Source organism: Mesoplodon bidens, assembly GCF_964165515.1.
Source record: "Mesoplodon bidens genome assembly, chromosome: 13".
Lineage (NCBI taxonomy): Eukaryota > Metazoa > Chordata > Mammalia > Artiodactyla > Ziphiidae > Mesoplodon > Mesoplodon bidens.
The window spans coordinates 40286406-40311232 of NC_138169.1; the positions used below are offsets into that span (position 1 = coordinate 40286406).

The window sequence follows — 24827 nt, forward strand, 5'->3', positions numbered from 1 at the left end:
CGCTGTGGCCGCCGCTGTGGCCGCCATCTGTCATCTCAGCTCAGGCACCAGCACCCCGTCGCCCCTACCCCGCTGCCTATCTCCTCGGCGGAGGCTGCTTCCCGGTCCTGCCACCTCTCTGCTCTGTTCTCGACGCTGACGTCTTCCCCCACATGGATCTGGTCGGAGTGGCATCCCCTGAGCCCGGGCCGGCAGCGGCCTGGGGACCCAGCAAGGTGAGTGGCGGTCGGGACTGACGTACCTGCCACAGTCGCCTGGGCTGGTCCTCTCGGAGGGCCCGGAGAGGGTGGCAGGCGCCGAAGCGGCTCCGCAGGCGATTCGGGAAGTTCTGGGCGGGACCCTGACCACCTCGGAACGGGGGACGGGCGGCGAGGCTGCGGGGCTCGGGGTGGGAGAGGCAGGGAAGGGGCACAGGCTACCAAAGTCCACCCTGGGCGGTTTGGAGTCTCCGTCTAGTTCTACACTTTGATTTCTGAACCTCCGTAACATATATTTGGGCAGGACTCGCTTAAAGGTGCTGACGTTTGACGGAAAACAAGCACGAACTTGTTTTTCACCGGCCACATGAATCAGTTCAGTTATACACAGAAAGCCCGACAGAAAGGTGGTTTAGGAAGCTGTTTCCTTAACTTGGCAAGCGTGGTTATCCTACTTGGGCAGTTTCTTGTTTTTGAAGTAGTAAAAGGTAAATCCAGGCGCACCCTCCTTCGGCTCCAGGCTAATTCTCAAGTGTTTACATACTGTTAAGACGGTTACGAAATTCTCATTTGCCTGGGTTTTAACGTTTAAGCTTTTCCCTGTAATGGCCAACTAAAATGTTTATTTCACATTTGGTTTCTGGTTCCAGGCTGCTTCTTTTCATGATACTTTCATTAGAAGGATGAAAAGATTCTTTTGCCACTTTATGGAGGGTTTACTTGAAAGCAAAAGTGGGTCAGTTGGGATTTTGTGTTCCTCAAATTAAGGTTGTGAAGGTTTTTTAACTTCATAATGGTTCTTTTTTGATTTAATGGGCATATAACAACATATTTAAGGTGTACAGCATAATGATTCGATATGTGTATATATTGCAAAATGCTCACCACAATAAGTTTAGTTAACATACAGGATTACAATTTCTTTTTCTTGTGATGAGAACTTTTAAGGTTTACTGTCTTAGCAACTTTCAAATATACAGTACAGGATTATTAACTATAGCCACCATGCTGTGCATGACATCTCATGCTTTATTTATTTTGCAGCTGGAAGTTTCTACCTTTTGACCACCTTTACCCATTTCAGGCACTTCTTTACATGCTAACACAGAACACTTGTTCCATATAAAGGGTCACTCATGACTCTTACTAGATCTTCAGACTAGGTCTTAACAGAAAGTGGGGGAAATAAGTAGCTTTTAGGTAAAGCTTTTAGGTAAATTTTTATAAAAGTTCTCATACAACCATAGAGAGAATCAAATATTCCATTGGCAAATGTGGTTACATCTGTGTGTTACTTTGCGTATTTTTTTCTATCAAGGCTTTGTTTACAAGGCCAAGATCAGTAGACATAAAAGGGTGAAATCAGTAGAGAGATACTAGTAAATATATACTTTACATGTTAAATTCCTCCAGGTAAGCATCTGTAAAGCTTGTAAAAATGTCAGATGAAACAAACGTTGCTTAGAATACCTAACCTCAGAACAAACTTACAAAACTAATGCAGTAATAAAATATTTGATATCAGTCATTTTCATTTAGGTGTACATCATCAGAACTATAAAATTTCATTTTAATTGTTCAACAAAAAATCATCTTGGGGTTTATTGGTGTTCTGTTGAGAAGACAGCATTTTCATAGGCAAAACAAATAGAAAGATGCTACACGTATTACATAATCATTTCCTTCTCTAACCTCTTGAAAGACTGAAGTGATTATAGAAGCCTCTGTGGAGGAGGTAGAGGTTTGAGGAAAGTCTTGGAAAATGGAAAGAATATTAAAGGCTGGCAGTTCTCAAAACTTTTCCATCAGGACTTCTTTACACTCTTAAAAAACATTGAGGACTCCAAGAATTTTTGTTTATATTGGTTATATCTATTGATATTTGTCGTATCAGAAATTAAAACTGAGGTATTGAAAAAAATGTTTATTAAGTGATTATGTTAATATAAGTAACATTTTTATATTAAAAAACCCCCTATTTTCCAAAACAAAAAATCAGTGAAGAGTAGTATTGTTTTGTGTTTTTGCAAATCTCTTTAATGTCTGACTTAATAGAAAACAGCTGGATTCTCATAGCTCCTTTTTCAATCTGTTGTGATATGTGTTAGTTGAAGTATATGATGAAAGTCTATCCTAACAAATATGTAGATTATAGCAGGCATAATTGAAGATGGGTAATAAGAGCACGGTAGACGCACTAAGAAGAAACTGAGTTAATCTCTAAAAATGCACATTTAAAAAAATACTGAAGTATAGTTGATTTACAGTTGTGTTTAATTTCTGCTGTACAGCAAAGTGACTTAGTTACACATATACATACATTATTATTTTTTTAATTTATTTATTTTATTATTTTTGGCTGCGTTGGGTCTTCGTTGCTGTGCGCGGGCTTTCTCTAGTTGCGGCGAGCGGGGGCTTCTCATTGCGGTGGCTTCTCTTGTTGCAGGGCATGGGCTCTAGGCATGCGGGCTTCAGTAGTTGTGGTGCACGGGCTCAGTAGTTGTGGCTCACGGACTCTAGAGCGCAGGCTCAGTAGTTGTGGCACACGGGCTCAGTTGCTCCGTGGCATGTGGGATCTTCCTGGACCAGGGCTCGAACCCGTGTCCCCTGCATCGGCAGGCAGATTCTTAACCACTGCGCCACCAGGGAAGCCCAACATACATTCTTTTTTATATTCTTTTCCTTTATGGTTTATCACAGGGTATTGAATATAATTCCCTGTGCTATACAGTAGGACCTTGTTGTTTATCCATCCTATATATAATAGTTTAAAATGCACATTTATACCCTCAGCCTACTTACTACCTTTGAAAAGTTGAGAAAACATAAGAATACACATGCACACATTCTAGTAGCCACCAGAGTGCTGCCATCATATCTGATACAGACTCTGGAAAACCTCACTCTACACTCTTGAGAGAATGAGAATGGAAAAGACAAAAACTATCTTAGAACTATTATGAGAATAATTTTGACCTCTTAGACACCCTGAAAGGGACTTGGGGTCCCCAGTTACAAAATCCCAAACTGCTGTTATGAACAAAGAATTTTAGGGAATATTCCAAGAAGGGAGAATTGACAAACTGTAGGCAAAAGTGAGGAAGTGTGTAGCTCTGTTGGAAAGAGCTGTAACAAATGGATTAGTGGTACTCCTCAAAACTGTCAAGGTCGCCAAAAACAAAGTCTGAGAAACTCAGAGCCAAAAGGAGCCTAAGAAGACATGATAGCTAAATGTTATATGGTATCCTGGATGGTATCCTGGAATAGAAGAGGGACGTTAGGGGAAAACTAAGGAAATCTGAATGAAGTATGCACTTTAGTTAATAATAATGATTTGGTTCATTAATTGTGACAAATGTACAGTATTAATACGGGGAAGCTGGGTATGGGGTATCTGGAGACTCTCGATACAATCTTTGTGATTTTTCTGTAAATCTAAAAATACTATAAAATTGAAAGTTTAAAAAAAAAAGATTAGTGTTGTTGTACAGACCCAGATCACATTTTGCAGAGATCCTTGTTTTGAGGAGTAAAATTACCCACTTAAATATTTTGCCTAGATTGTCTTCTACCTGCATGCATGAGCAGAAAAGGGACCTTCCTGTAGGGTTATGGTTCTGTTGACTTGCTTCAAGTTGAGGACTGAATTTTTTTTATTATGTGCCTCCTTCATGTTTGCTTTTTTTTTTTTTCAGTTTACTTGATTCTTCCCCGTAGTTGTGTGCAGTAAAACCTTAAAAAAAAAAAAGTGGGATGGGCAGCTGGGGATGCATCTTTAGGAGTAGAAGGAAGGGGAAATGATTTCCCGCCAATCTGCAGCCGGCCAGATGTGGGAGAATGGTAGTTGTGGTGACCCCAAGTTACTGAGTTTAGTGGCGGCAGTTTCCCAGAGGAGAGGAAAACAGGGTGGGTGAGGGGTCTTCAGCGAACCGGAATCAGGGAGCTAGTGATGGGCTTGATAGATGTCATTTAAAGCAGAATAACTAACTGGAAAGGATTGTGTGGCATTTCCCATCAGATCTTGATGCAGTGGGAAGTTTATGTTGGTGAAGGGAGTAGTGGGAAAGGACGTTGGATCGCTAGGGTAGAGCAAGATGATGAAGGGCCTTTTACTCTTATCTCCTTAGATTTATTATTATTTAAACATTTGACAGAGTTTCTCTGTTCACAAGGAGTGTTTGACTTACTGAAGAGTTACAAGATGACGACACAGTATTCGCCTCCATACACCCCCTGGTGCCCATTTGTGGGAGGAGCCCCCAGTGCCTTTTGTAAGCCCCCCTCAGGGTGGTGAACCGCTTGTGCCTGTGGAGGACTGTCCCTGCCCGGCAGCTCTCCCTCCAGCCCAGAACATTTTATGGAGGGATTTTGGCTACTGCTTTGAAGAGTTTGGATTTGATTTCAAAGTTTATAAGTTGGCACACTTTCGGAAGTCTTCACTTATTTATCCCACCCAAGGAGATTGGCTCAGTGTGAGGTTGCCCAGCTGAGCCAGTCAGCAGAGGTGCAGGGAAGTACAGCTCTAGAGTCTGAGGCTCCGAGGAGCAAGGTCAGTAGGCGTGGGCAGTTAGGGTGTCCTGGTGCCCTCTTGGTCTCTGCATGTTTCCCTTTCTGATTCAGTCTATCTTGGGGGTAGGTAAATCTCTGCCACAAAATAACACAGTTACTGCCTCTCATTTTTGCCTCTCCGGGGGATTTTCCGCTGATGTTTTAACACCTTAGAATTGATTGACTGCTGGCAAGAGATTAGAAGCATCAGAAGTGGGTGGGCAGGGCTTCCCTGGTGGCACAGTGGTTGAGAGTCCGCCTGCCGATGCAGGGGACACGGGTTCGTGCCCTGGTCCAGGAAGATCCCACATGCTGTGGAGCAGCTGGGCCCGTGAGTCATGGCTGCTGAGCCTGCGCTTCCGGAGCCTGTGCTCCACAACGGGAGAGGCCAGCCACAGCAGTGAGAGGCCCGCGTACTGCAAAAAAAAAAAAAAAGTGGGTGGGCAGGGACTTCCCTGGTGGTCCAGTGGTTAAGACTCTGAGCTTCCACTGCAGGGGGCACGGGTTCCATCCCAGGTCAGGGAACTAAGCTCCCATATGCCAAGTGGCACAGCCAAAAACAAAACAAAAGAAATGGGTGGGCAAAGCGGCTGACTGCAAGGTGGAGAGAAGGACTTTAATATAGGAGGGGTGTAGAAAGGCACCAGACCTCTACCGCCTAGGCACAGCCTGGCAGTTCCATGAGATATCTCCAGGTTTCCTTTTGGCACATCTTGTTCAGTAAATACTTGAATGCCTCTTTATGTGTGAAGCTCTACACTGGACTCAGAATGAGAAGACCTTGTCCTTCAAGGGGCTCTTGCTGTGTTGTGGCTGATGCATTTAACTATCTAACACTGATATGGGAAGATAAAGGAAAGGATCTAATTTTGTCTGATAAAACTGAGATAACCCTATGGAAGAGCTGACACTTAATTGGGCGAAATAGAGAAGGAAGAAAAACCTTTGAGAGAGAGGGGGATGTGTGAGGGGTGAAAGGCGTGGAAGGGTGAAAGTATGCCATATTTAGCATTTAATTAGTGTTGCCAGAGTCTAGGATAGGTGAGAGTCAAGACTGGAAGGATAAATTAGGTCAAGCTGTGAAGGGCATTCCTTCCTGAGAAATTTGGATTTTAGACTGCAGGCAGTACAGCAGTTTGCTTCTCCCATCCCAGGACAAGGTGCTTAGGGAAGCAGTATAGCAAAACACTCTTAAGCCCTACTGCCTTGGTTCAAATCTCAGCACTTCCATCAACAGTGTTATCTTGGGTTAAAAATCTTCTCTGTATCTCAGTTTCTGAATCTATAAAATGGGGATGATATTGCAACTACTCCAGTGTGTCACTTAATCTGTGTAAGTTAGGTGTATTTAGCCAATATAGAGAATATCCCCGTGGTGCCTGTTATGCTACTGTTAGTCATTGCAAAATGTGATTGACAGTTCTGAGCTAGAGAATACAGTTACTTGCCTTTTGGAACCTGGACTTTGATCAGACCAAGCATTTCTAGGCTAAGAGGCAGCATTTTATCTTCTACCTAGAAGATGCAGAAGCAAGTCAGCAGAGTCATGTGGCCAAAAGATTAGCTATATTCTCCAGATTACAGAGAGCTTCAAGAGTACAGACCTCAAAATCCTCACCAGGAGAGTGCTCAGTTGCTGACAAGATCTGAGTCAGTGAAAGTCATACCACCTTGAGGAAACCTCCCTGTTGTTTCCAGGCCTGGCCTTATAGAAGGCCAGAACAGTTCTGCAATAGGCTAGTATAGGTGGGGGCTGGGGGCATCTCACCAGTCTCAGGGTGAGACTAGATAAAACTTGATTCTGATTCACTTAGGCATAAATATAATGATCATTTATCACCCTTATGTGCTTCACCCTAACAGTTTGAACCAAATAAATCCCTAAACCTCAACGTTACGGAACTTGAGCAAGGGTAAGTTGCCCAGTTATCCCTGGGGGTCACCCCAGCAGGCCCTTAGACCAGCTAGAGGGCCTGTACTGGCTAAACTTGATTAAACAATTTTGTGGCCAAAACACTTACCATCATATGCTATATTCTAAATTAGACTCTCAGTAATAGTTAAGCAATGAGTTTGGGTTTTATCCTAAAGGCAGTGGGAAACATTAAAACAATAAAGAGCTTTAAGTAAGGAACTGAACCAATCAGATCTGCATTTTAGAAAAACCATTACGCTGTGGTGTGGAGAATGGAAGCAAGCAGAAAGATGAGTTAGGAGGCTCTTATAGTAGCCCAGTGATGGGAGGATGTTACCTTGGAAAGGGGATAGAGAGCTGGGCAGGTTCAAGAGATACTTAGACATCTTATTCAGTATTAACGGTCTTAATCACTAGACTATCAAATGGAATCATTTGCTGCTGCTAAGTAAAGCCTGCCCCCCCTCAAAAATTAGGAGTTGTGAAGTAAACCTACGGTTTGTACAGATTTCAAGAGGGCTGAGATAGTGATGCCATTGAGGAGGGCTGAGTGGCTGGCCGCTCTAGAAGAGTCTCACCGAGTATTACTTTGCTCTAGTAGTATTGTTTCAAGAATCTATTTCTCAGCTTCCAAAGTTCAGAAATATAGGATTCATTGTTTGTTATTGCTGTTTTTATTTTGGCATATTCCAAGGTGTCTTGAAAGGGGCTGCCACACACTTTTTACATGTAGAAGACTTACTGCTTAAATTAGAAGGAAGTGTAACTTCTAAGTGGGCTTTGAATTGTGGTAATTGGTATAGCCTGTTCCTGTAAGAGAATCTACCCAGAAGCCAAACTATAAGCAGAAGGTTGCTTGGTGAGCATGGAATCAGAACAAGGGGCATTACATGAACTCACTGGCTAGTTGGTGATGCTAGAGTAGCCTGTGCTTCCCCTCAACTATAAGGACATACCCACCAGGCAGGCTAGAGAGTGCTTTTGGCTGTCATAGTTTTTAGGTTTATCTTTGATTAGATTTGAGCTGGGATATATTTTTACTTTTAAGAGGATTTCTGCAAAAAAGGTAAGCATTCCTTTTGAGTTGATTTAGATAGTCTAATTCTCAAAAGATAACCTTATTTCCAAGTTTGGAAAGTACTTTAAGTTCATTATTATGAATTGTATTGCCCTTTTTTTTCATAGTGTCCATGGGCTACCCCTCAAAATACAATATGTTGTTCTTTGTCTGATGTAATGAGTGAACAGTTGGCTAAAGAATTGCAGCTGGAAGAAGAAGCTGCCGCTTTTCCTGAAGTTGTGTAAGTAAAATTCATAGAGACTCTATTTTATCTAGCAGCTTGTTATAGCAGTCTTAGGATTTGATTAGTGATTGTCATGACAAATGATTCAGAAATACATTTAGAAAAGCAGTGCAATAGAAAGAGCACCGTATTGGGAGTTCACTGATACATGGGTTTTGGTCCTAATTTTGTGACTAGTTTTCAGTATTATCTTGGGCAAGCCACTCTGTTTCTCTGGGTTTTAGTCATTGCAACAGTTGAACTCTATGATCAAATAGATTAAAAAATAATGAAGTAGGGTACAGTTTTGATCAAATGTTTGTTGTTTATCTTTTCATATATATGTTATCTCTCCTTTGATCAGAACACAGAACGAATGAATTTTGGGTCTGTTTGGTTTTTATTATAGGCCCTTTAGCTTTCTCTTGAAGCTCTCCTAATCCTAGTTGGTGCTTTCACAGGTGCCTGCTATTGGTCAGAGGGCAGCTGGGCAGGAGAGGGTGAAGGGTTTGGTAAAGTTATTTTCCATTGTTTCTTCAATACAGTTAACACTGAAAAGGCACATCTCACCCATAACTGGTAGCGTCTCTTTACACAAGCACATTATATTAGTCTATACTGCCTTATTTTGAATAGTGTTGCTGAAGGACCATTTATTACTGGAGAAAACACTGACACTTCCAGCGACCTAATGCTGGCTCAGATGCTACAGATGGAATTTGACAGAGAATATGATGCACAGCTTAGGCGTGAAGAAAAAAAGTTCAATGGAGATAGCAAAGGTACTATGACCTTATTGTGTCAACTCCATCGGGTGGTAGAAAATGCTTGTAATGTGCCCCTAAATAAATCTTCAACCATTTTTGCCTTTTAAGTTTCCATTTCCTTTGAAAATTATCGAAAAGTACATCCTTATGAAGACAGTGATAGCTCTGAAGATGAGGTTGACTGGCAGGATACTCGTGATGATCCCTACAGACCAGGTATCAGTGCTTTTATTTTCTGGGGGCATAGAATGGGGATGTAGGAAGACTAAGTATTTTATATTTGTCTTTGAATCTCATTTGGTAATTTACTATTAGGTTCAAATATCTTTTTCAGATAATAGTGAATGCAGCAATTTAGTCTTTGCTATTTTTACATACTTGGCTTGTCTTAATCACCTTTAGCAAAACCAGTTCCTACTCCCAAAAAGGGTTTTATTGGAAAAGGAAAAGACATCACCACCAAACATGATGAAGTAGTATGTGGGAGAAAGAATACAGCCAGAATGGAAAATGTAAGTTACAGAAGTATTACTGTGAATCAAAAGTTTTATTAGAATAAGTTAAAAACATAGCATTCTAAGTACAATATCTTTAAATTTCTAAAAGTATCCTTCATCCTTTCTAAAGATATTTTAGATGGCAGTATAGCAACACCGTGGAAACTGAGCCACTAATGAGAATATAATGTACCTCAGAATAAAATCCTACATCAATATTAAGAAAACTAGTTTGATTTACATTGATTCTAAAATTAGGAAATGGTTCTTCTGAAAGTAACATTTTTCAGCATCTTATTTTCCATAAAATACCCAAGAAATAGATAACAATGGTGATTGGGGGTTAAGAATGGGAGATAAAAATACTTTCTACTGTATACCCTGTTATAATTTTTGAATTTTTTATCTTGTGCCTGAACTACCCCTGCAAAATCAGAAACACAATGTAATTTTTAAAAAATAGGAGAGGGCTTCCCTGGTGGCGCAGTGGTTGAGAGTCCGCCTGGCGATGCAGGGGACACAGGTTCGTGCCCCTGTCCAGGAAGATCCCACATGTTGTGGAGCAGCTGGGCCCGTGAGCCATGGCCGCTGAGCCTGCGCGTCCGGGGCCTGTGCTCCGCAATGGGAGAGGCCACGACAGTGATAGAGGCCCACGTACCGCAAAAAAAAAGGAGAAAAAGAAAAATGGCATTTTTTCTTCCTTCATAATTATCGTGGTTAATATAAAACATTTAGACTTTAGAATACAAATACTTGTTAAGTAAACATATTCTAGAAATAATCCAGATCTGACTCTAGAACAACCCTGTCCAGTAGAACCTTCTGTGATAATAGAAATGTTCTGTGTCAGTGCTGTCTAGTATGGCAGCCGTATTCGACAGTTGAGCACTTGAAATTTGGGTGGTACAACTGAGGAACTGAATTCTTAATTTTATTTTAATCAATTTAAATTTAAATATTCACATGTAGCTAGTGGCTTCCATATTGGACATAATTGTCATGGTGTGGGCATAGCTTGTGATTTTAACCCACTCTTCAAAAATAATTGGCTATGAAAAATTTTTTTTTTGGTAAGATTTGGTATGATTTCAAAATATAATGTATCCTTTGTCTGATGTAAAAGCATAAGGTATTTTAGCATATGTTCAAAGCATATGCTAAAATACCTTAGTTTTTAGATGTGTTTGGATGTTTTCTATGCATATAATAAACCTTCCCTTCCTTTGGGATACCGTTTCTTTAAAAGCCTTGTTTCCCTTTCTGTTGGGCTTACCAGTGAGTTATTTTTCTTTTTCCTCTGTAATACTTGTGGGTTCTGCTTTCATAGCATTATCATCTATTGAGTAGAAAAGCCAGTCCATGTAAAACTGATTTTCTCATTGTTTTTTGTTTTCACTTCCCCATTTTAAAGTACTCAGATGCTAATTTTTCTTCTTCTTTTTGGCAGTTTGCACCTGGGTTTCAGGTAGGAGATGGAATTGGAATGGATTTAAAACTATCAAACCATGTTTTCAATGCTTTAAAACAACATGCCTACTCAGAAGAACGTCGAAGTGCCCGCCTCCATGAGAAAAAGGAGCATTCTACTGCAGTAAGTATTCTTAACGTTTTTGTTTCTGTTTTTTTAGTGGGAAGATTCATATTAGAAAACTTCATGTTCAGGGAAAAAACAAGATAAAACTTCATGTTTGATATTTTTTTCATGAGATTGACTTTTCAAATCAAAGATGTAAATAAAACCCAAGTAGCTTTGCCATTTGACTTTTCAGATTTCATGTAGTGGTTATTGATCACTTATTCAAAACTAACATTTCAGTGGTCATAATTAATTTGGACTGTATAGTTTACATTGCGTATGAAACGTTGTTTCCTGTCATGACATATTTATAATAATAGTGTATAATGTTTTACCTTAACAAAGATAGTATATAGTATCTTTTTTTTTTTTTTTTTTTGTGGTACGCGGGCCTCTCACTGTTGTGGCCTCTCCCGTTGCGGAGCACAGGCTCCGGATGCACAGGCTTAGTGGCCATGGCTCACGGGCCCAGCCGCTCCGCGGCATGTGGGATCTTCCCGGACCGGGGCACAAACCTGTGTCCCCTGCATCGGCAGGCGGACACTCAACCACTGCGCCACCAGGGAAGCCCAGTATATAGTATCTTAAGAATAATTTTTAAACCTTTACAAAAACAAACTAATGGTAAGTACATTAGGAGAGCCATTTAAAATTCGGAGATAAAATTTTGACTAAGCTAGAGTCTGATTTTTTTTTTTTTTTTTCGGTATGCGGGTCTCTCACTGTTGTGGCCTCTCCCGTTGTGGAGCACAGGCTCCGGACGCGCAGGCTCAGCGGCCATTGCACACGGGCCTAGCCGCTCCGCGGCATGTGGGATCTTCCCGGACTGGGGCACGAACCCGTGTCCCCTGCATCGGCAGGCGGACTCCCAACCACCGCACCACCAGGGAAGCCCTAGAGTCTGATTTTTAATGGTTCTTTTAGATATTCACTTTCAAAGACATTAGAGTTACAGAAATGAATTGTATCTTGACAGCACTCTTTTAAGAGCCTGTTGTATATACACCTAGGTAAATTAATAAAGGTTAAAAAAAGTGTATATTTTGAATGTTAGATATTAGAAATGGCTCAGAAAATGTTTTGTGATTACCAGTTATTTTCACTTACAGTGCTTTATCTTTTGCAGGAAAAAGCAGTTGATCCTAAGACACGTTTACTTATGTATAAAATGGTCAACTGTGGAATGTTGGAGACAATCACTGGCTGTATTAGTACAGGAAAGGAATCTGTTGTCTTTCATGCATACGGAGGGAGGTAAATGAGCAAAATACAATACCATCATATCAACAAAAGCTTAGCCCCTTCTCCCTGATATTAATGGATTTATACAAAATCAAAGTTCATTCTGCATGGCAAGCAGTAATTTTTAAACTGTTACTGTAGGAAGTCTCAGCAATATAGGGATGTATAAAGAAAAACACAACCAGGGGAGTTCCCTGGTGGTCTAGTAGTTAGGATTCAGCTCTTTCACTGCTGTGGCCCACGTTCAATCCCTGGTTGGGGAACTGAGATCCTGCAAGCTGTGCGGTGCAGCCAAAAAAAAAAAAAACACAATCATCCCAATTCTGCCATCCAGAGATAACCATTAATAATTATGTGTAGACTCCTCCAGTCTTTTTTCTATGAATATATTATTTTTCACATTATTGTAATTATACCATAACATACAGGCACCTGTAAGTGGCATAGCAAAATCTGAACCTGAGTTTGACTCAAAACCCACGTCTTTCTACTGTGGGACCCTTTGGTACCAGGTTGGGAGGGCCATACTTAGATCAGTTACCAATTCCTACCCTTTTCATAATGCTTTCATTATTTAAAGAAATGTCTTTAAAGATCTTATGCCATTTTAGAGCTAACCCACTTTACTTTTGTTATGAGGGCTTAGTTGAGTAAAGGATGTTATGAGGAAGAGAAAAAATTTTAAACGTGGATGCTGTTGAGAGAACGTGCTAAAGCCAGGAATAGGAAGTCATCTGGTTACTTAGCTTTGAAGTCTTACTAGTTCAGCAAGGCTTACTAGCTCAGCTATTCCTTTACCTGAACATTATTTATAAAGAAAAATGTTAAAACAGATTACAGATTATTCAAGTTTTTTTTAGGTTTAGAAGGTATTTATTGTATACTTAAGGGGATTCAAACAATTATCGGTCAAGTCCTTGTCTTTGGTTTTCTCAATTATTTAACTAGTCTCCCTTTCTAAATGAGACATATAAATATAATCATGTATTGAATTATACTAAGTTCCAAAAGGAAAGGGATAAAATGAATTTTAGGATAAAATGGCTCAACGTTTTTCAAGCAACGTGATCTGGAGCAGTTTACTAAATGTCATTTAAAAACTGACCCTTACCTCATAGGATTTTGTTGGGGGTAAATGAAATCATGTTTTATAGTACCTGGTATATATTAATTTTAGTAAACATTTATTTTTTTCTGGCTTTAAGCTCTGTTGCCCTCTTTCCAAATTTCAGTTGAGCTTTCCCTGAGACCAGGCAGACATAACTTAATTGCACAAATTATTTTAAAATGAAAGATTACTCGTGGTAGAAATTAAACTGTACAGAAAGGATTAAAATGAAGGTAGCCTTCATCTTACCAACTGTCGCCCCACAGGTTTCTCCTCTAAGGGTAACCACTGTTAATAGTTTTTAGTCTAGCCTTCCAGAAATTTTTATGCGTGTATTTCTTATTTTGTTTGTACAAAAGAGATTATATTCTGCATTCAGCATCTTCATTTTTCAGTTAATGTATCTTATATCCTTTTATATTACTGGTTTATATCAGTTTTATAGTAGAACATTCTACTTTGTGAATATATAGGAATATCTTTGTACATATACTTTGGTGTGCTTTTGCAAATAAATCCTTAAGCTAAATTCCTAACATTTGAAACTTCTGGGGCAAAGACTACATGCATTTTTTCCCCCTTTCTGTTAAACTGTGGAAGGTCTTATTGAATGGAAAGTACCAGATTTTGCTCACTGTTTGGGCCTCTGAGCTGGCTATTGTAGCAAGCAATATTTCTTGATTTCTTTTATTTATTAAAACTTAACGAAAAATTTTTTTCTTGTGTGTCACACCAAAGACCAGAAATCTCGAATTTGTGTTTACATTTTAATGGTAGGGCAGATGCAGTTTTCTCTACGAGCTAGTCAAATCCTCAGGTTGTGTACATTCTGAATGTCAGTAGGTATTACCAAATTGCCCTATGAGAAAGTTGACCAGTTTATGCCACCACCAGCAGTACGAGCCTGTTTTCCTCATCCTCATCAGTGCCTAGTCTTATCAAACAATACTTTTTTTGTCAGTGTGAAAGATGAAAAGTACCTTTTTAATATTTTGGTGTGCATTTATTTACTATGGTTAAGTTTTTTTTTCTTTTTGAGTGTATTGGCCTCTTAAGTTTCTTTTTCTTGTCAGTTGCCTTGTTTAGCCTTTTCCATTTTCTGTTTTGCTTAATGATACTTTGATGTAATGAATGAGCTCCCTTTCCTACTGGTGGAATTGGTATTGTAATCTGTACTTTGGCATTTGTAAATTAGCAAAGCTAGAGAGCATTCGGTTTTCAGCAACTGAGTAAATATTTTTTAAAGTGTATGTTAGTTTTCTCTGCTACATAACAAATTACCACAGATTTAGCAACTTAAAACAACACCTATTTATTATCTCATGGTTCCTGTTGATCAGAAGTTCGGGCAGGCACGGCTTAGCTGGGTTCTCTGCTCAGGCTCTCCCAGGGCTGCAATCTGCGTGTCAGCTGGGCTACATTCCTTTCTGGACGTGGGTTCCTCTTCCCTAGGCACAGTTCAGTTCCCTGCAGCTGTAGGACAGAGGTCTTCACTTTTTGGTTGGCTGTCAGCCAGGGGCTACTCTCAGCTGCTAGAGGCCCCTGCAGGTCCTGGTCATGTAGCCCTTTCATACTGCAGGTTAATTCTTCAAAACCAGCGGGAGACTCTCTCCCTTCAGTCTACTGAGACTGAGTCTTAGACAATGGAATGTAATCCTGGGCATGACTATACCATCACCTTTGCCATATAACGTAAGCTATTCAAGGGAGTGGCTTTGCCATATAATGTAAGCTATTCAAGGGAGTGGCTATCCGTCCCACACTCAAAGGGAGGGGCTTATACTGGGTTGTACACCAGGGGCTGGGATCTTGGGGGCCATTTTAGGTTCTGCCTGCCACAAAGCTCTTCTGGGTTCTGTCACTCTCAGGTTGGCCAAGTAATCAACAGTTATTTGAATAGTAACATGTTCTAGATTTTTCAGGGAATAAGTGTATAACATGTTTTCTACTGTCAAAGAGCTTATGGTATAGCCAAGGGGAGAATGTTACAGTAAGAACCGTTATGGTCCATTAAAGATAATACATAATAGAGTACGCAGTTAGACAAGTGAGACCTCGGGATAGGAATAGAGAACAGAAGAAGATCATTGCCGGTCACATTCAAGGAAGAGGTCATGATGAAGTTGGATCTCAACCTGGATTTTAAAAATAGGTTAAAAAAAAAAAAGACAACCCTCCCCACCCCCCAGTACTGCGTGCAAAAAGCTAGTTGCAGAATTTATACAGTATACCATCTATTTAAATTTTTAGTTATACAGAATGTAACATACATGGTTTTTAAAAAATGTATGTTTGTGGATACTTACGTATGTGTGTGTATCTTTTTAAAAAGACTAGAAGGCTACTATTCATGATTGTGATTGTCTCTAAAGAGTTGGAATGGGGACTGAAACTACCAGGGGTGGTAAATAATCAAAGGGAACTTCAGCTTTATCTGTAAAGTTTAATTCTTTAAAAAAAAAAAAAGTGGGATGGGGCAGGGGTGCTGAAAATGGGAGGATTGAAATTTAGGCGATGAGGTTTGTCAGTGAGGAAATTAGAAGGTATATATGTAGAGGTGATAAGATGTAAACTTGTGTAAGCAAGCCAGAAATTGGTAAGGAGGGCCTTAAAAGCTAGGCAGAGGGATGTGTAATTTAGTGAGAAACACAGAAGTTTTTTTAGTAAGAGAATGACGAGATGAATCTTACAAATTAGATTTTATCCTAGAGACCTTCCAAGTTAGGGATCTTCTAAGTGGTGTTTTTGATAGGGCCTCATCTACCTATGGTTACATTATTTCAGTGACAGGAAACTTACCATCTCAAAATCCAAAGACGTCTATTATAACATCTTTAAATTATTGGGAATTTCTTCCTTGTGAAGGATCTCTAGTCTGTCTCCCTGAAAATTGGTTCATTCATTCACCAAGTATTTTTGCAGCTTCTGTGTTCCAGACTCTTCTAGGTGCTGGGGCTACAGCAATGTATAGTACAAGGAAGGTCCCTGCTCTCATAGAATGTGCTTCCTCCCCACCCCTCCCTTCAATCCCCTTCCAGGACTATCAGATATGTGCTACGCAAATAGATAAAATAGGGTGATGTCATAGTGACTGGTTGACTGCTTTTTATCTGTAGGACAGGGGAACCTCTGATGAAGGTTTCGAAGGTGAGGTGTGTTTCGAAGGTGAGAATGTACAGTCTGTGCTGTTGGATTGGATGTGGGGTGTGAGAGGATAGATTCTTGGCTAGAGCAGCTGGGTGGTGCCATTTACTGAGGTGAGAGACTGGGGATAGGCAGGTTTAGGGTACAGTTATCAGGAATTCTGTTTTGGGCATGATAAGTTTGAGGTGCCTTCTCGACATCCAACTGAAGTCAAGTAGGGATGAGATAAATAGGCCTGAATTTCTGGAGAAAGTCAGGACTAAGGATAGAAATGTAGCAGTTATCTGTATTTAGATGATATCTAAAGCCATGGAGCTAAGTCACACTTCTTAGGAAGAGAAGGCAGTTAGGAAGAGAGGGCGTTACTTAGAACCAGTTAGAGTTAGTACTGTAGCCTTCTGAGGCTACCTGGAGGAGGAGGAGTCTGCTGGGAAAATATGGTCCCATAAAGAGGGGATTGGGAGTTTGAGTCAGATTCTGTGCTCTAGATATAGTTCCTTTCTTTTCCAGATTAACATCCCTTCAGAGGTTCAAAGGTAAATCTTGTCTCTCCTTCCACCTTTCCCCTTTGGTTCGAACTGCCACCACCATGATTCAGATCCTCTCGGTGGCTCGCTGTAGTGGGACTGTTGAATTAGCACCCTAAGCATCGTCTAGACTCTTTTGCTCCCTTCCATCGAGTTTTGCCTCTGAACCATCCCAGGCAGACCATAGCCTATTTTAAAGTGTCTAGGTCTTCATTGTTCCTCAAGTTTAATTCCATAGTCATTAAATGAAGATTATATTATGGGTTGTTGAAAACTGTTGAGAATTTATTTGAAAGTGTGTTTTATTAAAAAAGCTAAAACCTAGGGTTTTCTTAAGACCTCAAACTTGAAGGCTTAAAATAAAAAACAACCCAAGGCTTGACATTCTCAGAGAAGGCAGATCCACTTTCATGTCATAAAATCTTTATTTTGAAATTGTTTTGAATTGTTATCTGGCGACTTGAACTGACTTAATGTTTGTTTCTTCCACTTAGCATGGAGGATGAAAAGGAAGATAGTAAAGTTATACCTACAGAATGTGCCATCAAGGTATTTAAAACAACCCTTAATGAATTTAAGAATCGTGACAAATATATTAAAGATGATTTCAGGTTTAAAGATCGCTTCAGTAAACTAAATCCACGTAAGATCATCCGCATGTGGGCAGAAAAAGAAATGCACAATCTCACAAGGTAAAGAAAATCATTGTGCTAGAAGTCATCTTGGGTGATCACCTGTTTGTATTAGGCCTACCAGCCAGGCAAAAAACCCACACTTTCTTTTAAATTCATTTATAGAAAGTATGAAAGGCCTTGAAATTCTAGTGCTTAAGGAAAGTTTCTGTAAGAAAACATTTCCATGTATATAACCTGAATTCATACTTGTAGGATGAAAAATCCATTTTGTTTTTCTTTCCTCAGTAAAGTTTGAGGGAAATTAAGTCATTTTCAACTGCAGATATTTTGTCATGTATCTAAATGCTATCTTTTCCAGTTTCCAGTTAGGCATATTACAAACAATGATTTCCTTTTTTGTTTCAGAAAATGTTTATTCCATCTAATGTTTGTTCATTTGGTGAGGGCAGGGTTTTACCAGTCAAATTGCATTTTGCTTTATTAGACTTGTTTCTCAATTCTCTACGCAGAATTTTTCAAGGAATTTGTTTTGTCAACCAAGAAATTAATAATCTTTCTTACATACAAACCTGCCCACATCTGAACCGTGAAAGCTTTTAATTTTAGTTTGCTTTTCCTAAAGATGTTTGCTTTCAAAAGTAATTATATCTATTAGCTGCAAAAGTCTTCTACTTAGTAGGACTTCTAATTAGAATAATTTCCTAAGAGGTCTTGCTGCCCTCCGATCTCTTTTCTGGATTACTAAGATCTCATCACTGCCTTTCTTAAAATTTTTCAGTGGCTCCCATAGTCTTTGGTGTAAAGTTCAAAGTCATCTTGCGATGTGGAGCCTGCCTGTCTCTGTAACCTAAACCCACATTGCCCTTCCTCCTACTCATGATCCAGCTGCGTTGATTTATACACACTCCCCGCATGGACTGTGCTCCTGGACTCCTCTGTGCATCTCCACAGCATCTCCCCACAGCATCTCCCCACAGTTTGAACCTGGCTAATTCCTATTTGCCTGCTTCTTCCTTGATGCCTCCTACCCCCACCTCTGCCAGTGCATGTACCACATTGCACTGTAATCATCTCCTCACTTGTCTGTTGTTTTCACCAGGCCACAGGCTCCGTGAGGGCAGAGGCTGTTCTTACTGCCTTTGCCTTCCAACATTCCCCAGATTACAACATAGTGCCCCCTCATTGCAGGACCTCGTTAGATATTTGTTGAATAAATGAAATTTTCTCTCCTTCTGATCTTTACATTCTTAATCATTTCTTTCTGTATAGAATGCAGAGAGCTGGAATTCCTTGTCCAACAGTTGTGTTACTAAAGAAACACATTCTGGTTATGTCTTTTATTGGCCATGATCAAGTTCCAGCCCCGAAATTGAAAGAAGTAAAGCTCAGCAGTGAAGAAATGAAAGAAGCCTACTATCAAACTCTCCATGTAAGTTGTGCCTTTCAGACCATTCACACCCCAACTTTAAACAATATTTCCTCTAAACTAAAAAAGAAATTCCTAAAATAGTACTATTTTAAGGTGATATAACGAGGACAAACTGAAGTTTGTGAAGGAATGTTAATATTGAAGAGTTGTCTTTATGTCATTATGCGTGCGTCTTGAGATGTTTTAGGAAAATCATAGTGGAGAAAGCGAAGGCTCAGTTGTTAGCATTAATGACATAGAAGCCAGAAGCTATTGTTGACAAAACTTCATTAAAATTTGATGTTACTATATTTAGCAGATATAGTGCTTCATTAGTTTGTATGCCTACTTGAAACAGTGAAGGAAATACCTTTCCTGTTGGGAAATTAGAAGGAAGCAAATTTGGTCAATCAAAGTAAGTGATGATGGGGCTTCCCTGGTGGCACAGTGGTTGAGAGTCCGCCTGCCAATGCAGGGGACACGGGTTCGTGCCCCGGTCTGGGAAGATCCCACATGCAACGGAGCGCCTGGGCCCGTGAGCCATGGCCATTGAGCCTGTGCGTCCGGAGCCTGTGCTCTGCAACAGGAGAGGCCACAACAGAGGCCCACATACCGCAAAAAAAAAAAAAAAAAAAGTAAGTGATGATGAAAAGAAGATAGTAAGGAGTGGTTTCTCCATCTGTGCAGGCATTAGAGCCGGGAGGCACTTGTCAGGAGTCTTGAGGAGGCTATTTGTACTTTGGGACAGCAACCAAATTCAGTCTGGGGTCCTTCAAGCTTAAGAAAATGCTCATATTGTTGTTGTTCCTCTGTATTGTCTTTTTTTTTTTGTCTTAATTGAATAGTGGAGAAACATGTTTTCTTGGTTTATTTATTTATTTATGGCTGCATTGGGTCTTCGTTGCTGAGCATGGGCTTTCTCTAGTTGTGGTGAGTGGGGGCCACTCTTCGTTGCGGTGCGTGGGCTTCTCATTGCGGTGGCTTCTCTTGTTGCAGAGCACGGGCTCTAGGCACGTGGGCTTCAGTAGTTGTGGCTCGTGGGCTCTAGAGCGCAGGCTCAGTAGTTGTGGCGCACGGGCTTAGTTGCTCCGTGGCATGTGGGATCTTCCCAGACCAGGGCTCGAACCCATGTCTTCTGCATTGGCAGGTGGATTCTTAACTGCTGCGCCACCAGGGAAGTCCAAAACATATGTTTTTAACACAGTCTCTGCGTGGAACTCTTATATCATGCGGCAGTTGATGTGAATGTGAACGTATTATCCAAATTAATTTTTTAAGATATAGTTAGAGAGATAATCCAACTTTCTCTGCCTTCAGTTAGAAAACATTCAAAGAAAATTAAGCCAACTTTTCTGGCTTCTTTTGGCTGTGGGGTGGCTGGGGAAGAGATGAAGTAGTGATGTGCCCTTCCTACTTGATTCTATTAAAGCTGGGAAACAAAGCATTAATGCTGATTTCTACTATGAGGCTAGGGCTCATCATCAATCATGAATATATAATGCCACTTAATTAAGAAGAATACTTCTTTCCCACTCTGTCTGGCAGGAAGTACTTTTTACCTTGGAGTTGTATACACTCCATAGAGCTTTCAGTGGGGTGTTTGCCCTTTTATGAAGGATAAGCCTAGGTCCCCTGGTTAGTGACCATAGCTGTCTTACATATGTGGGAATCCAGGACTACCCTTTGGTCTCTTGATCTCATTGCTGTCACATGGATAGGGAAGTAGAGTGTCACGTGCTCTTCCCTTCCGTTGTCTCACTGTGCTCTCACCCTCCTTCAGGGTAGGAAAAAAAAAAAAAAAACCAGTCTTAGACTGTACAAAGAAGAAGTAAGTTCTTTACCCTAGTTTTGCTCTTTATGGAAGATATTGGGTGACATAGACATTTTAGTTGTGTAGGTAAATTAGAGTTTTTCCTTCATTTTCTAAATGTCTGCCTTGCCTCCTTACAGTTGATGCAGCAGTTATATAATGAATGTACGCTCGTACATGCTGACCTCAGTGAGTACAACATGCTGTGGCATGCTGGGAAGGTGAGGAGCATCTTGTTAACGTTCAGGTTAAGTGACGTGATGTAAATTACTGAAGGTACAGAAATCACTGTGTGCTCTGTATTTAAATAGGTCTGGTTGATCGACGTCAGTCAGTCTGTAGAACCAACCCATCCTCATGGCCTGGAGTTCTTGTTCCGTGACTGTAGGAATGTCTCACAGGTAGGCATGTAAACTAACTGTCTTTTTTATGGGCTATAACATATTCAAACATTTTTCTCACTCCTAAGGCAAGTAAGGTGACTGTATTCTTAGAAATTAAAGGAAGGGTTTAGTTAACTGGTTGCTTTCAAGGTAAAGAGACAAAGATTTATCAGATTTCATTTTTTGCAAGAATTTGATTGCATGCCTCACGTTTGGGCCACGGAATTAAATTTCCAAGAGAGTAAGTTTTTACTTTGGTTCTAAATATTTAAGCAGTCAAGTAGACATTTAATATATGCACAGTGCTTTAAGGAAAGCTGGCCTGAAGCAAGCCTGCATGCTTACTGCCGTTGTTATTATACTAAAAGAATAGTTTTCCTAGTGGTATAGTCTGACCACATTCTCTGAGGCAGGGTGAACAGACTAGGGAAGGTAAAACTCAGTAATCACAGAGTTGGGAAGCATTTGTTTGCTATTTCTAAAGGAAATGAATTGTCAGCAACAGATTCAGATAGAGATGTTCTTTCTAAATATGACAGAACAACTTTATTTTGGAAATACTTTCTGAGCCTACTGGAAAATTTTACTTCATGGGATTTAGTGATTATTTTGTGTCTACTCATTCAAAGCAGTGCCAAGCAATTTTATATATACCACTCATACATAGCTATAGAAGGTGCAATATGACAAACTTACTAAATCTAGAAGACAGCCCGGATGTGTGAGGACAGTAAGCAAGTAGAACCTGAGTGTAATTATACTTGAATTGGAAACATCTGTAGCTTAAAAATTATGGAAGGAATTCACTGGTGTTTTACAAGTACACCATTCCCTGTTTTTGTTTGTTTCTAGGAGAACCTTGCTAATAAGTCTACTGGCTTTCTTATATTTCTTTACTAGTTTTTCCAGAAAGGAGGAGTAAAGGAAGCCCTTAGTGAACGAGAACTCTTCAATGCTGTTTCAGGCTTAAACATCTCAGCAGATAATGAAGCTGATTTCTTAGCCGAGGTAAGTGTTATAAGGCTGTTTTTCACCTTGCTGATAGTGGGGACCTGGATAGAGTAAATAATGAAACCCAGAGCTAAGTTTATCCTCTCATCCCCTCAAAAACAAAATTAATTAGAGATTTTTCCTTTCTTGAGATATTGTTTTTGATCCTTCTTTTCCAGGCTTAAACCCTAGGATAAACATAACAGCAAAACACTTCTTCAAGGAGTTCATAGTTTGGTTGAGATGGACAGATAACACATTTCCAGTATATGCCTTTTTCCCTGACTGGTAAACACTCCGGGTGACACAAAAAGCAGTAACACTTGGTCCCTGCCTGCCTTTAACTGAATACAGAGATTCAGCAGTGGCCATCCTTGGAAATACCCAGTCATTACAATATGGATCTACAGAACAGTACAAAAAAAAAAAAAAAAAACCTCCGGGGAAGGTCTCTTAATATTGAACAAAAACTGAAAAGTGAAACAGCAGCTAATTATTCCCAGCAACCTGCCAAAGCAGAGAATGATTATAGAATCTGTTCCAGAAATCCCCATATTGACTTGAATTTGGCCAAGCTGTGCTGGAGTCTAAGGCCAGAAGCGAAGTAACAGGAAGATTGTAAATCCAGCCTTTTGTTCAGTTGCTCTGTACAGTTACTGGTTATTACTGCTGTTGAATCAACTTTGGAATTTCCTTTTTCTTGTTCCCTGAAAGCTGTTGTATATGTTATATAGTAAAACGTATCTGATGCCAATTGCTAGCTTGATAAAGACACTAAACATCAACCCTGGTAATGTAATCAAGTAAAAACATACATGTATGTGACCCACTGTAATATGTGTCACACACTGTAATTCTAATTCAAGGCCAGTGTCGTTAGGAATGACCTAGTTTTAAGAGAGTAAAAATACTGGTTCAGTCTCAAGCATGATTGCTGTGAAGTAGGATTTTGACAAATGGATTTAATATATTAATTTTATAGATAGAAGCTTTGGAGAAAATGAATGAAGATCATGTTCAGAAGAATGGAAGGAAAGCTGCTTCATTTTTGAAAGATGATGGAGGTCCGCCAGCCCTATACGATGAATAGCACTAATATCCACTGCTTTCAGTGTTGACACAGTGGTGATTGTCAGCTGCCATTAGCAAATGAAGTTATGCGTGACTTGAAATACTAAAACGTGCGGAGTGTACAATGGTGCTTCTGTGCTTTTTTTCCCTTGTAACCCGTATGCCAGGTATGTGGCATTTTTAGCTTGGCATTGAGAGACTGAAATGTCAACTACCTCTCATGATATGAATAGGATAATATAATTCTTAACAGCTACAGGTTATCTAGCTGAAATCAACCTGATTTTAAGGATTTGTGGCATAAAATGTTTTGATGAGAATTTTTAACATTTCCAAATATGGGAGGAAGGACAGATGTGTTTACAAGGGAGGTTTTTATTACAACTTACTTGCTTTTTTCACCTCCCTGTTTTGTGTTGCGTCTTTCCTCATATATTTTATTTGCCTAAAATTAGCCCTTCTCAATTCTTTTTCCAGACTGTGACCATGATTCTAAAGGGAAATTTCTTCTCTTTAGTAGCTGATATAAATGGAAATTTGGTTTCAGAATGGCTGACAGAAATAGACATAAGCAAAGTACTTTTTTTTGGTACATCTTGAATTATGAACTGAATTCTTCTTTTCCACACTCATATGCGAGGAAAGGCATCATCGGTTTCTGAAAGAGATAAATATATAAGTACTTTTCAACTATCCAAATTTTTTAAATTTAACTTTCAGCTTTTATACATTTAGGTGAAATGGTTAGGATATAACTCACGGTGCAGCTGCTCTGCATTTATAATGAAAATGTAAATTATCTAGAAGGACAAAATGGAATCTTTAACCATGTTTGACATATTTTAATGAAGTCAGTGAAACAAAGTTCAGTTTACGTTTCACTCAAACTATATACTTACTAATCGATTTTGAGAGAAATATAGCAAGCTAATTAGAAACATTGTACCATCAAATGATGAAATAATCAAATGATGAGAAGTATGTATAAAACAAGTTGGGTACCAAATTAACCAACTAATTTGAACTATCTGGCCCCACTTTTAATAATGTTTAGTACTGGCTGGACTCCACTTCTTAATGCAGCCAAAGTACATTGGCTTTGTTAGGATTGAAGCTCATTCACTGCAACAGAATCATTCCTCCTATTGTTGGAATCAGATTGGAATCACTAAAGACCTAAACTTTCTGTCTGGTAATAGAAAGTAAAAATCTGAACTTTACACTTGAAAGCTTCTACATTAAAACTATTTTAAAATGCCAAATATATTCTTTCTAGAAAAATATTTTTGTTTCTGTTGTATAACTTTTAATTGCATTTCAGAGAAGTGTGATTTGGGGTACTCATTACATTTCTGAAATGTTTACCCCTATAAAAGAAATATTTAGTTGACTGGTGATTATTGGCTTTACAGAAGTTTCAAAGAACTAATTTTAAAAACAATTAGCCATTAAATTTTGTTTTGTTTTGTTTTCTGACATACTCTGACAATAGCAGCAAACTGTTGCTGTGCGGCATTCTTGGAGTGTGCTGTGAACATGCTTTTTAAGAAATTAAAAATGAAGAGATCATTTTAGAATTGGTTCTTTGTGTGGATTCTTCCTGTTCCTTGGAAGTGTTAACTTATGTCCTGGCACCAAGTTACCCCTTCTGTTTAAGTTAAACAGTGCTATTTTCAGCAGTTTTTTTCCCTCTCAACTTCCCATCTTTAGATTTCACTTTTAAATG

General features: G+C 39.6%; 1 protein-coding gene across 2 annotated transcripts; it reads left to right on the top strand.

The window, feature by feature from the left end:
• Positions 1-24678, top strand: RIOK3 (RIO kinase 3). 2 transcript variants are annotated; one of them, XM_081252987.1, is made up of 13 exons: positions 1-215; positions 7846-7961; positions 8580-8725; positions 8819-8926; positions 9113-9222; positions 10655-10798; positions 11910-12037; positions 17299-17496; positions 18709-18868; positions 20798-20878; positions 20969-21058; positions 21941-22048; positions 23013-24678. In XM_081252987.1, exons 1-13 carry the CDS (start codon positions 153-155, stop codon positions 23118-23120), a joined length of 1560 nt encoding a protein of 519 aa, XP_081109113.1. In that variant the 5' UTR covers positions 1-152; the 3' UTR covers positions 23121-24678. The 2 variants fall into 2 exon arrangements, with proteins under 2 accessions (XP_081109113.1, XP_081109114.1); XM_081252988.1 differs by lacking the exon at positions 23013-24678 and adding an exon at positions 22210-22992.
• The last annotated feature ends 149 nt before the right edge of the window (positions 24679-24827 follow it).